Source organism: Scleropages formosus, chromosome 10, assembly GCF_900964775.1.
Source record: "Scleropages formosus chromosome 10, fSclFor1.1, whole genome shotgun sequence".
In the NCBI taxonomy this organism is placed as follows: Eukaryota; Metazoa; Chordata; class Actinopteri; order Osteoglossiformes; family Osteoglossidae; genus Scleropages; species Scleropages formosus.
The window spans coordinates 4,886,247-4,899,560 of NC_041815.1; the positions used below are offsets into that span (position 1 = coordinate 4,886,247).

Genomic DNA, 13,314 nt, shown 5'->3' on the forward strand with positions numbered 1-13,314 from the left:
AACTGTAATTGGATGATAATGAGAGCTCTGAAAGGAGCGCATTGGAAAGTTCCAAACGTAAATGAGCACAGAGTTTCAGCCTTGTAGCTATATATTGATACATGTAAGCTGGGCTTTATTAGGAAAAATGTTTTTTGTTCTTAAAACTAAGCACACTGGCATTCTCCGGTTTCCCCTAACAACACAAAACCACGTGTTTCAGCTGCATTGACTCCCAGTTGCACTTTGTGCGCGTGATTGCCATGTGTCCTGCCATAGACTGGTGTTCTGTCCAAACAGGATATACCCTGCCAGGATTATTGAGTAAGTTTTTGATTAAATGGTCCAAAAGCACAAAGGTTCTCGGTTGTCTCCGATGCGGTGGAACAACCTCCTCTCTCACCCAGAACTGCTGAATCTCTGTCCACATTTAAAAAAGGTCTTAAAACTCATCTCTTCTGGGCTCACTTTTCCTATGATCACTTCGATTCATGCAAAGTGTTCACGCTCTATAGCTTTGAGATCATAACTGCAACTGTTAGCTGTGTGACCTCCGGATGTGATATATATATATCTCTATGGGAGGAATTCCAGCTGCAATACTGTGTTGATATTTCTGTGTGAACTCCCAGTGGTGTAAAGACATCTGGAAAGCATGCTCAGCTCACAACAATACTGTCCTGACAACAATGACTTGATCCTGTGACCATGGAAAGAATTGAGTGCTTAATGTCATCAAGGCCTGAAAAATATCATAGCAGCATCTTGACTGGGTGGTCACATTGTCCTTAGCATGCACTCTAATGTAACTAAGTCATTAAGCTTTCCCAGACGAACTCTAAGGACTTGTTTGTGTCTTTGAAGGTTGCTTCAGCTGAGGTGCACTTCGGTGTTCAACTCTTATGACCCAGCTTACCATTTTATTATGACCAAGAGACTCGTGCACATGACACTCATAACATTTCACTCCATTGCATTCTTATATTAGATTGTGTTTGTAATAGGGGGTGTGGTGGCATGGCAGGTTTGACTGCTGCCTGCTGTGTGGTGGGTCAGGGGTTTGAGCCCTGCTTGGGGTACCTTGCAAGGACTGGTGTCCCATCCTGGGTGTGTCTCCTCCCCCCTTGATCTTGTACCCTGCATTGCTGGGTTAGGCTCCGGTTTGCCGCGACCCTGCTCAGTACAAGTGGTTTCAGACAGTGTGTATGAGTTGCTTGGACACAACCTGGGAGGACGGAGTGGTGGATCACACAGAGGCTCTCAGACAAAAGACCCATGATTGCACCTTCCTTTAATACTCAAATGATTCTGCTGTATCACAAATTGCTTTGTTGCAATTATACCGTAAAAAAAAAAAAAACATCTTAACAGTGGCAGTTTTTTCTGCTTGCTATTGGTACAGGGCAAATTTTTTCACATTAATGAATAATTTAATACGCATTAATGAATTTAGAAGGTTTCATGCATTTTTAAACCTTGAAAAAGAACTTTGGCTCTAAAGGCAAATACTTGTCCTTTTAATGCCATCTGTAGCGCTTAATATGCAATAGATCTTACATTATGGGAATTCCCATTGTTATTAAATCCCGGGCTAAGTGGATCTCATTACTATTGTGGGTGTTAAGTGAATACGGAACAGGCGTGTTCTCTGGTGAAATTTCCCATTACGAGTTCCTCTAATTATTATGGTCAATATTTCCTCTTCTCTGAGTGGGCCCTTAATGGCCACAAAAAAGGCTAACAGAATCAAAAATGAAATGATTGTAAGGTAAGACACATTATATCAGGATCCAGTGCAACTTCCTTTTTTAAGTCAATCTGTTTTTCAAGTACACTTGAGAATTTCTGTAGGTGAATTTCTGCAGTCACCCCCCCGATGATGATACACCCATTTAAGTGAATTTGACTTGATTTCATATGATACCCCTCCTTCAATTTACAAGGGATTTCTTCACACTTACAAGGGCCAAATCTGAATGTTGTTTGTCTCCCGACAGCTGAGTAGCAGGGCACATCTACATTTACATTAATTTATAGTGAATTATTATCTGGTACACTTACTCCTTTATCCAAGGTGACTTACAGTACTAGATACAGTACAATAAACCCTCTACAATGATTCACTCATCTGTACAGCAGCAAACTGTAATAGACACACACACACACACACACAGGCATTGTGATTTTTGTCAAATTCACATAGTAAAGTAGAGCAACGGGAAAAGAGTGTGAAAATATTTAACACAGGAGGCGTAGAATCTCTTCAGAAGCTCATGGAGAATCAAATAGCACCAGAACTGTGGATGTCTTGTTTAATAATGCAAATATCACACAGAGATAAAAAAAAGTGCAGTATCATTAAGGCACCATTATATTAAATTACCATTTACTAACATTATTTTAAAAGATGTATTTCAAATGTTAAATGAAAACAGCATTTTATAGGAAGGATTCCGAATGATTCATGTTCACCTCATACGGAAAATGACCAATGCACAAGACGCACTTTAACGTCTTTTTTGTAATAATCTCATAGCAAAGCAAAGATCGAAGAGCACACGAAAGCTTAAGTCCCAAAAAATAGAAAAAGTATTTTGGTAAGCTTTCATGTGCTCTCACACCTTTGCTTTACTTTACATATAGCTAGGGTGTTCTCACCACCCAAGCCATTTACGTTATTATTATTATAGTTTATAAAAGTAATAATTAGGTATTAAGCTATTATAACTTTGTTATCATTAGTTAGGCTTAGCTGGGCATGTCTTCTTTTTCTCAGAAAATCTAATAGTGAAATTACATTTAACATCATAAAGTACTCATGACAAAAATGCTTGACATTTGGGTTTCGTTGGGTCTTTGCCTGCAAATATGTGTATATGTGTTTTTGGTGTGTCTGTATGGCTCTGTGTTTGGAAGAGCAAATGTTTAAGTCTTGAAAGCATTGCCAGCATTCATCCTCATATAATTTAATCCTCACATAATCAATTCTGAAAAAAGAATATGCAGCAATAAACATTATTTTAAAGTGCATTTGTCATGGGGGGTGTGGTGATGCAGTGGGTTTGGCTGGGTCCTGCTCTCTGGTGGGTCTGGGGTTCAAGTCCCGCTTGGGGTGCCTTGTGACAGACTGGTGTCCTGTCTTGGCTGTGTCCCCTCCCCCTCTGTAGCCCAGTTAGGTCCCAGCTTGCCGTGACCCCACTGAAGAAATGAGCAGAGGTGAGAATAAAGGAAGACACACCATTGCTCACAGGTTGCGGAATCTCCATCGAGACAACTGTTCCTTCTAGGTTCTCAATCTGCCACTTTGCCTTGTTCGTACCTTTTCTCCCCAGCCTTGATCCCTTGTCCCCAAGTATTGACGCTCCGTCAATGACGTTCGCTTTATACTTCAACTTTGGATTATCCCTCAGAATGACGTTCACCCTTCGATTCTTCGACACACACCTGTCCCAGATTATAATTCTTGCCTTGTCCTTTGAACAACTACAAGATCCCGCACTTGGGTCCTACCTCTTGTCTCCTGCCCTTGTGTGTGATGCTATTCATATTAGCTTCTTTAGAAAGTAACATTAGTGAAATGAACCAACGATTCAAATGAGTATGTCCTTCAGATTTTAACTTTGAAACATTAACTACTTCTAAATTCTCTTCATAAATAAGAGTTAATATAAATAAGGACTAAGATGTTTATTAAGGAGGAATGTGGCAGAAGTTTGAGGCAATACAATAAGCAGATACACTCAGCTTGAAAAACATGTTGAAACTGTTTTTTATTTTTTATAATTCGTATTATGTTGCCCTTTACTACACTGAGGCAGTCATCCTCTACTTTGTAATTTTCACAAACTGAAACACATGAAACATGTTTTATTTAGGTTTTTTATAAAATATATATAGAATTGGTATTTCCATGTTAATCATCTTCAGTTCCAGTGTAATATTTTAATTCTTATTATGTAGTTACATAAAATTTTGTACAAAAAAGACTGTAATACAAATTTTACAAGACATATTCAGTATAAAGTGCTAGACCCAATAGAAAACATTACCAAATAAGCATGTAATAATATTGATTACTTTTAATGGGAAAGCCAACTATTGCGGAAAATCAGGCTTGAAAGGCTGCAACATTAATTGGAGAGCATTTAGGCCCATTATGAGAAGTAACACTAACAAGATTTAGTGGTATATCTTGCACAAAGATTAGTGAGTGGTTATGCGACATTAAAATTGCCGTGAAGATTTACACTTCAAAAAAAAAAAGTGTGTACATATTGAGGAAAAGTATTGAATTATGCCATAGAACATGCTGCATTTTGTTTCCTAACGTCGGATTGATGCCCTCGTAACCACTTTCTGTTTCTGTCACAATTTCTTAGCCGTTATTTCGCTATTTCTTTATTGCATACAGTTTCAACAATGTTGTGCTAATCTGACACCCCTTGTGTGTAACAGGTGACTGAGGCAAGAGTGCTGCAACCTAATACGCCAACCGCTGTATTTAGTATTTAATAAAAAAAAATTAAAAAAAAACCCACTGCCTGTGCTACTCAGGGAGTCTCTCTGCTGAGGTCTCCCAGTGTGCACTGCTTGCCACCGCTGTACTCAAAGAATAAAGGCGAAGCTGCATCGAACCTGAGATGTGTGCAAAGTTCGCCGATAATATGAACGACTAATACGGTCAAGGTATTGTGCACGTATGTAATTGTTTGAGCAACAACTAACAGGACTTTCTTGTGTTCATATACAAGCAAGCTGAACATTACAGTAAACTACAGATTACAGTTGTAGTTTGTGAGCAGCATATACTGGTTGCACATCCCACTGAAGATTATTGAAGAGTCAGAGATAAAAATCACAGGATTAACAAAACGAGGCCAGAAATAAAGAAAAACAAATGAATCAAAGTACAGCACAGAGCAATGAAACACAAAGCCACGCTTTATTGCAGATGCCACACAAATGTTAGTGGCGGGCTCCCCACAGGTACTGGCATACTGTGTGTGGGGAGGAAAAAGGGCACGTATTTTACCAGAAATTGTCGGGGTCAGTCTAATTTGTGAAGAACCAGTCTTTAGCAGACTTTTAAGACCTTTAAATGACCAGAGTAGGAGATGAGAGGTCAGGAACTCTTGTGGTTGACTCAACCCAGTCTTTTTCAGGAAGTTAAATGCACTGTCCATCACAGTGTGGTCAACTTTTAAGTTATGGGGGGTCCATTAGAGCTTTTAAGGGCACTATACTGTAATACTAAAAACTAAAAATTAAGCATTTAATTTACGTTTTGCTTGACCACTTTTACAACCTGTACTGTTCTGATACACATTGAACCATCTGCAAGAGAAAGGTATTAAGGTTATTTATGGCAATATTAATAGTATGTGAATTTTCTGATAATCATAAAAGAACATTATGGTTCTCGAATCACACCCGGTTATCTTCGCTAAGACATTAATCCTGTTACACATTGATAAGAAATAAAAATGTGTGGGTCAGAACTTTCATACACAAAAACATCCACAATTTCATATAATACGGGTTGCAAAAGTAATAGCTACACCAAAATGTATCTACAATCTCCCCTTGGATTGTGGGAGGAAACTGGCATTTACATTTTCAAAATGTAGCTTCCTGGATTGTTTTCATTTAGGAAAATGGCCCACGTGTTATGCTGGCTTGCATGCAACAACATGAAAAATGCCATCAAAATCTGATATCAGCTTTTCATACCTTTCCTGAATGGGCAACAGGTTAAAATGCTCAATGGAAAACCCAAGATTCCTCAGCATTCCCTGGACAATGTCCTTACTGAGGGGCAAACATGAGAACCTCTGACCTCCCACCATGTAGAAGGTCTCATTAAGGGCACCTGTCATCACCAGAACCCCACCGGGTTTGAGCAGCGCCTTCAGGCTCTGCAGAGCACGCTGGTAGATGTCCAGGTCTTTGCAGGCCGCCTCTAGACAAAGGGTGGTCACCACACAGTCGGCAGGCTCCACTTCCAAGGGTTCGAAGGGGTTCTCCAGACGCACATCACACATCAGCACCTGCTTCACAGTTTGTCTGAGTCTCACTTTTACCTCCATGGGTGTCCTGCCACAGGAACGAGGAGTCAACAAATGGCACTTGCATACAAATGTATCAGTAGTACAGTACAACATTTTGCAGTAGGAACATTATGTAAAAGCACCTTGTTGCAGCTATACTATTCTGAACCTAAGTTGCTTTGGACAAAAGCATCAGCCAAATAAAGAATTTAGGGGTCAGTGATAGGGCATATAATCTAAGACCAAGGAGGAACAATAGACCTCGATAGTTGATGATCGGAGAAGTAAACAGAAATAATGTAAAGCGAAACGTGTTGCACATTTTGCCAATAGCATTACAACCAGGCAGCCCTCTTTTAAACTTTATTTCAAGACAGGTGGCCAAAAACAGTTATCTGGCAACAATGACCCAGTCAAAAAAGTGCTGAAGAATATGAGCTCTACGGAGTGATGTTGTACTGATCTAGCTGCGCAACGTCTACTTGCTTTGATATTGTTTGAAAAATCTGTGTAAGCCTTTATGGGAAATAATTTGTTTTTATAGAACATTACACAGAATCTCTAAGATGCCAATTATGGGCTAAATATGTCTTTTTTTTGTTTTAGTTTTTCTACTTGACAGCTCATAGACCCTCAGTAAGAGATTCCACATGTCAGGCAGTAGCAGTTACATTTCTATTTGACTGGCTGCTACTAGATAAATATCTGGAGGAGGTGCAGACAAACCCAAGTCATAAATCCTACCTGTTTCCCTCCAGCTTGCAGACAAACTGGATGATAGGATCCCAGTCAAAACAACCCTCATCTTCTCTCAGCCAGCTCTCAATCTCCTGGCGATTGCGGTCAGCAAAGTCGGACATCACGATCTCCTCAAAGTGCTCGCAAGCACTTATGAGGCTGACGATCGATGGACCACTTCCTATCTCAATTAGCCGTTTACCTTTCCATTTGCCTTAAATACAAAGTCGATCAACAAGAATAAGTTGCCATTCGTGGACTGTAACCTGTTTATAAAATGTTCACTAGAGATTCTCAGGTCATTGCTCACACTTTGTTTGAACTCACCTGTCTTAAATGTGTTGGTCAACTGGCGCAACTCAAGTTCCAGGTAGTTCTCTTCACAATGGCCTTGTGGGAGAGAAAAAAAGCTATTTAAATATGTTTTGGGGTCAAAATGAGCCTGATAAAACTCTCCTTCTGTGAAAATCGTTTGTTCTGATTTCTCCATTCTAACCAAGTTGTAGTATATGAGGCTAAAACAGGTCTAAGTCTCACAAAGCATAGGGAAAGGACTTTGAACTTGTACTTTACCACACTGACTGTATGTCCACGGCTATTCCAGAGTTACACAATCCAGCAGGCACGTGAGCATCGCATCCGGATAGGAGTCCGACACGGGGGGGGGGTGAGGAAAGACGCACAGCATAATATTCTCACAAAGGTGAAAAGTGAAACAGAAATCTGAGAGTGGGGCTTGAATACGGAGGTGTGACGAAATACCGGACTGGAACTCTGGACCTGGAGCGGAGCACAAAATGAGGAATAGAGAGGACAGGCATTTGGAAGTGGAACATAAACACCTATGGAACAAGACTTTGGATATAAGTGTGTAGCTAAGGTGCCGCTGATTAAGAATCCACAATCTTGCCTCAGTTGATTGCTCACAATTTGATCCTTTTATATCTGACAGTATCAAATTGTGAAGTGGTATATGGGACTGGACGAGTAGAACTGAGTGGCGCCTCCTTTGGTCACTAGGGGTATTGTCCCTGTGGGTCGTGACACTAATAAAAGATGTTTCTGAAAAACTCACCAGTATGTCTTTCACAGTACAGTACAATGTTTTTTGATGCATCTTGTTTGTGAGTATGAGTCCCTGCAGTACCATAATGTACGTACAGCATAATCGTCATCACTCTCTGTTAAATGCTCATCTTAGTCAGGGTCACCGTGGTCCAGAGCCCTACCACAGAAAAACATGGCTAAGTAGAGTACACCTCATTATATTGTTTCACTTCATACAGTGCCATGGCAAGGGGCTCATCTATATAAAGCAAGTGTGCCATCTTCTGGTATTAAAACCTACAGTCATAAAAGTAATAAAAACTGTAGATAAATCCATCCATCCATCCATCCATCCATCCATCCATTTTCATTACGTGCTTGTCCAGAGCATGGTCATGGTAGTGCAGAGCCTTTCCCAGAATCACCAGGCACAGGGTGAGGGAAGTACACCTTGGATGGGACACAAGTCCATCACAGGGTATGCTACTAAATCCCTCAAGTGATTTTCTATTTATACATTCCTCTCACAGTAGATCCAGTCGTCCGTGTGCAGATTCATAGCCACTGCAAAGCTGGATCTCTCACTCACTATTGATAATCACTACTCCTTTTGTGAGGTCAGTCACAGAGGTCCAGAGGCCTGGAAGTATAGGTAGACCTTGGGCAGGCTGCCAATCCATCACAGGGTTGCCACCTCACCTGTAACACATCTTTGGACTGTGGGGGAAAGAGGATGACCCCCACATGAACATGGTGAGAACATGCAAAGCCCACACAAATAAATACCTTGTCACACACTCCAGGTGCTGTGAGGTGCCTGTACTGCCCACTCTGCCACCTTGCCACCCTTAGAAAAAAACAGGCATTTCCAGTTTTCCACCTCTCTTTATATATTTTATAAAAACAAGCAACCTGAAGACTCAACCTTTTTCAGGATCTTTTGATTACCTTTCACGTTCCCTATTCAGGTGTATCACCGCACTCCATTTCTATGGAGGAGAAACCAGCACTGCCCCGTGGTTCCTCGCATACTTACCCCTCTTTTTTCTTTTATTTATTTTTTTTCTGCAGTCTGTGACATTATACAGTTAAAGAGATGGTGAACCATTTCACAAGGTAAAATGCCCTATTAGAAAGCGACAGGTTTTTGATTAGTTATTGGTCTGAAGATGTCTGAATGACACTGTTGCTTCACTTAGGCTGGTAACCCTCTGTTTAGAGAAAGACCCCTAACACCTTAAAATAATATGTGGGTACATCAGGAAGGTGGATGGGGTTTGGAGATGGTAAAAACAGAGGCAGCACAGTATGATAGTTAAGAGTGTGTGAGTGCGGTGCTGTCGGGGAGAGGCACAGTGCTGAAGGTGCAGCTGTCTGTGTGGACCCTGGAGGCTAAAATACATGCTCCATTAGGCCCACTGCCTTATGGCTGATGTGGGAGTGTGTTGACAGCATCCTCACAGCGCTTGCAGCCCACAACAAACTCCTGCCAAAATGCCCACCAAAACAGACAATTAGGAACAGAATCCATCTCGTTAAAAACCTCTGAGCTCTGTGAATTGTTTTCATTCACGGGATGAGCTTCTCGTTCCCTCAGTTAAGCCCAGTGCAAGGAGCTTCACTTGGTGGGCAGGTGCCTCGCTGTGCGATAACTATTTGGGTCAATCACAGCACGATGAAGAAGCTCGGATTTAAACGGCAACATTTCCTGCTACTCTACTGTATCCCAGGAGGGCGCGATGGTGCAGCGGGCTTGGATGGGTCTTACTCTCCAGTGGGTCTGAAGTCTGAGTCCTGCTTGGGGTGCCTTGTGATGGACTGGCGTCCCGTCCTGGATGTGTCCCCTTCCCCTTCAGCCTCATTGATTTCTCATGTTATTCATGTTAAAACCATACAAATACTGACACTCCTCGACTTATGAAAATAGACCGTTCTTCAACCCCTCACGTAAGTCAGAGTTACGTATGTCAGATTCCAGCATCCTTCACTGTCGTATTCACAGTCAGTACAGCTAAACCTGGTCTCGTGCTATAGATGATAATCCTTGTCCACCTTCATACTTCCTCATTATTTTCATCTCCAAGTCGACTGCTGTGCGCTTGCGAGACGGTTCTCATTTTCCTTCAAACGAACATTTACCACGAGGCTTTGTGAATAATAAAAAGGGTAAAAAATATGTGAAAAAAGCGCTACACTAACGAGAGGAGATGCGTTCGCTGCTCAAAACACGCGGGAACCGGGAAGATGCAGCTTCCCGCCTTGTCTGGCCATGACGACTTGCGCTTAACGTATTTCAGATATTTTGTGTAAAATAAAAGCACTATCCGTAAATATTGTGTATGCCGGGAATTTTTTTACATAAATCCGGATTTACAGGAGTAGTGGGGTGTCTGTACATGGTGTCAAAGTATGCATAAAGCGTTCCCATGAGGTAAAAGCTGTGGTTTTACTGTCATATCCACTTTGTGTGCTTAGGATGGTATTAGCTGTTTTCTATTTTTAATTTGTCCTGGGAAATAATGTACATTTCCTACAGGGGATTCTCATGGGCATATTTCCACATCTTCCTCCTGTGCAACAAGCACACTCATCTGTTTGCTGTTGTTGCACAGATGCCCACTCAGTTAGAGGGGTCAATGAATGGTTGTCTGCTCACCTTGGGCTCCTGGTGTGTATCAGTACCACTCAAAATTTTAAGTAACACCACAGTAACACTGGAGAAGGCCTCGGAATCACCTTGAGTGCTCATTATAAGACCAAATAACATTCACTCAAGACTTCACAACTGCAGGTATTCCAATCCTGAGCTTGTCTGTCACTGAGAAGTCTTGAGCTATATCAAGTTCTGGATGGTATGATTCATAGGTGTGTGGTGGCAAGTCTTCCCTTCTAACTGACATATTGTAGGAGTGTGTGTCACGGCAAGAATAGGCTTGAGTCTTCTGTGGTCTTTCTTCTCAAAAATATGCATTTTTAGAAAGTTTGTGAGTTCTTCCATTGGTATTGATGAACTCTTTGTGGAGCACCACAAATTAAATACATTTCCAGAGGGCACAACAGCAAACCTGCACAAAGATGCTGCAGATTTAACTTTTAAAATGTTGCAAGTATGCTGAACTATTCTATTTGGTTCCATGAGTTGATGACAAACGTGTTGACAGTCTTCTGAAAATTACTGGGGGTGTGTAATGAGTGAGTAATCTCATCTCACACTGAACCGAGCTTTTTTCAACAATCCCTCAGTTCCCCTCAAAAATCTACAGGAGGTTACAAGGAAAAGCACAAACAGAATGCCTAATGATACCCCAGGGAACGTATAGGCAGTAGCAAAAGGGAAAAGGAGTACAGAAACAAGTCACAGAACAATGAGATCAAACTACAATGACAGTCAGAGAAGATGATTTTAAAATTCTTTGTGCGTTGTTTCGGAAAGAAAATCTTGGAAACTATTCCACGATAATCCCTAATGTGAAAACTGAATTAAAGCACACATCCCCTTTATATGCTTATCCCTCTCCAGTTGTTTGTTTCCAGCACTTTGAGTGCTATGCACTGAAATTTGTAGTGGTAAATAAATTCTAAATGTTAAACCAACTCCGAGGGATTTGATCCGAACAGGTAAGGTTCAAATGAACTCTCTAGGAGACATAACTCTTCAGGTCTGTCACTGAGATTGATTTTGACTATAGAACCCAGCTGTTTGCCTTTTCAGCAAGCTGTAGGCAAGTACGATCGAAAAACAGGCCTCACACTGAGATGATATTAACTGAAATAGCAGCGAATTAGATTTGAGAGGCCTTGCAGTGGATCTGTGGGAATGAAAAAAGAAAAACACACCTTCAAATTCGACTTGGCCAGTCTGAGATCTTGGGACATGTTGTAATGGGGCAACAACTAGCTAAAGAACTGCTCACCATCCTGAAGTTGAAAAAAATCGTTAAGTCGAACCATTGTAAATCGGGGACCACCTGTACAGCACACCACTGCAATGATATACTGGCTACGCATCCACCCAGAAGAGGGGCATGATGGCGCAGTGGCACTGCAGGCTTGGCTGGGTCCTACTTTCTAGTGGGTCTGGGATTTGAGTCCTGCTTGGGGTGCTTTGCAACAGACTGGTGTCCCCTCCTGGGTGTGTCTCCAGCCCCCCACCCTGTGTTGCTGGGCTAGGCTCCAGTTTGCCGCGACCCTGCTTGGTACAAGCAGTTTCAGCCTGTGTGTGCATCCACCTACACTTGAAGCATATCTTGTCATCTTTGTTTGCCAAAGGATGTCAGGCTCAGTGTACATAAACTCCATCCATGTCAGAAAAACATGTTAACAGCAAGTTATTGCTTTTCTTCTGTTGCTTAACTAGCATACTAACAATGCATTAATAAGGTAGCAAGGTCTATGTGCGTTCTAACCAAGATGCCAATGCCAATGGAATATCACCTAAAGAGCTTGGCTAGGGATAGTTGATAGTGTAGTGGTTAGCGCTACCACCTTTGGATCCAAAGATCCCATTTTCAATCTCCCTGTCCATTTGTAGGACCCTTGAGCAAAGTACTTACCCTAAATTGCTCCAGTAAAATTACCCAGCCGAATAAATGGGTTAATAATTGTCAGCTTGTAGTAACTGTAACCTCAACATTGTAAGTCACTTTGGGAAAAAAGCATCAGCTAAATGAATAAATCTAAGTTAGACACTGCTGTGATTAATTAGCTCTATAACTTGCTTTCAATCCAGCACTTGCCGCTGTCCAATGTTGATGTCCTAAATAAACCATCTCCTTGCAGGGTAAATATTAAATCAGCTAGACTGGCTTGCTAAAGCAAGTTAAGAGAATATGTGTGACTCTGTAGGATTCTACCTTTTTTTTTAATTTTGAGCATGGGAATTGATGTTTGTTTTTCATGTGTTAGTTACTTTGAACTGTGTTTTTGGGATCTCTTGTTACAGGACAGTCAGTTACATAGTTGTTAGAGCTAATACCTTGTAACCTAAAGATTGTTAGCCAAGTCCTGTTCTTGCCAGTTGGTAGTTGTTTTGAATAAAGGTAAAAAAGGCATGTTTGGTGCAGAGAGTAGTGTAATTGCAACGTAAATGTTTACATGTATCTCCAAAAAAAAAAAAAAAAAAAAAAGAATCATTATTAGGAAGGTGATCAGGAATCATGGATATGAGGATAAAGTTTTATGAAGCTACTGGTGTGATGAACATTGTTTCATATGGTGGAAAGTAACAAACTAACTGCACTTTAGAATCAAGCATCTGTATCCAAGTCTCTCTTTCTGCTAATGTAATGTACGTATTGTATTTGAAACCACTTGTCCCAAGCGGGGTCGTGGCGAACCGGAGCCTAACCCGGCAACACAGGGCGCAAGGCTGGAGGGGGAGGGACACACCCAGGACAGGTAAATGAATACATGTAAATGTAAATGTATTTGCCAGAGCCCTTGCCTGTCCTACTGTAGTACCCACGATCAAGTTATTTATCTTCAGGTGCTCCAAGCAGAAATA

At 41.3% G+C, this 13,314-nt stretch overlaps 1 protein-coding gene across 1 annotated transcript; it reads right to left on the reverse strand.

Annotated features, from left to right (window-relative positions):
• Window positions 1-3,753: 3,753 nt before the first annotated feature.
• Window positions 3,754-7,331, reverse strand: LOC108941486 (nicotinamide N-methyltransferase). Its single transcript, XM_029255674.1, has 3 exons — window positions 7,092-7,331; window positions 6,771-6,978; window positions 3,754-6,072 (listed from the first exon to the last, which is right to left on the reverse strand). The coding sequence occupies exons 1-3, from the start codon at window positions 7,252-7,254 to the stop codon at window positions 5,646-5,648; spliced, it is 798 nt and encodes a 265-aa protein (XP_029111507.1). The 5' UTR covers window positions 7,255-7,331; the 3' UTR covers window positions 3,754-5,645.
• Between the last annotated feature and the right edge of the window lie 5,983 nt (window positions 7,332-13,314).

Excerpts from the sequence above, each read along its gene's own strand:
- LOC108941486 (XM_029255674.1), bottom strand. The coding sequence starts at position 7,254 with ATGGAGAAATCAGAACAAACGATTTTCACAGAAGGAGAGTTTTATCAG. Across the intron at positions 6,979-7,091 it reads GACCAACACATTTAAGACAG|GCAAATGGAAAGGTAAACGG; the intron begins GTGAGTTCAAAC and ends TTTGTATTTAAG. Across the intron at positions 6,073-6,770 it reads TGCAAGCTGGAGGGAAACAG|GACACCCATGGAGGTAAAAG; the intron begins GTAGGATTTATG and ends TTCCTGTGGCAG.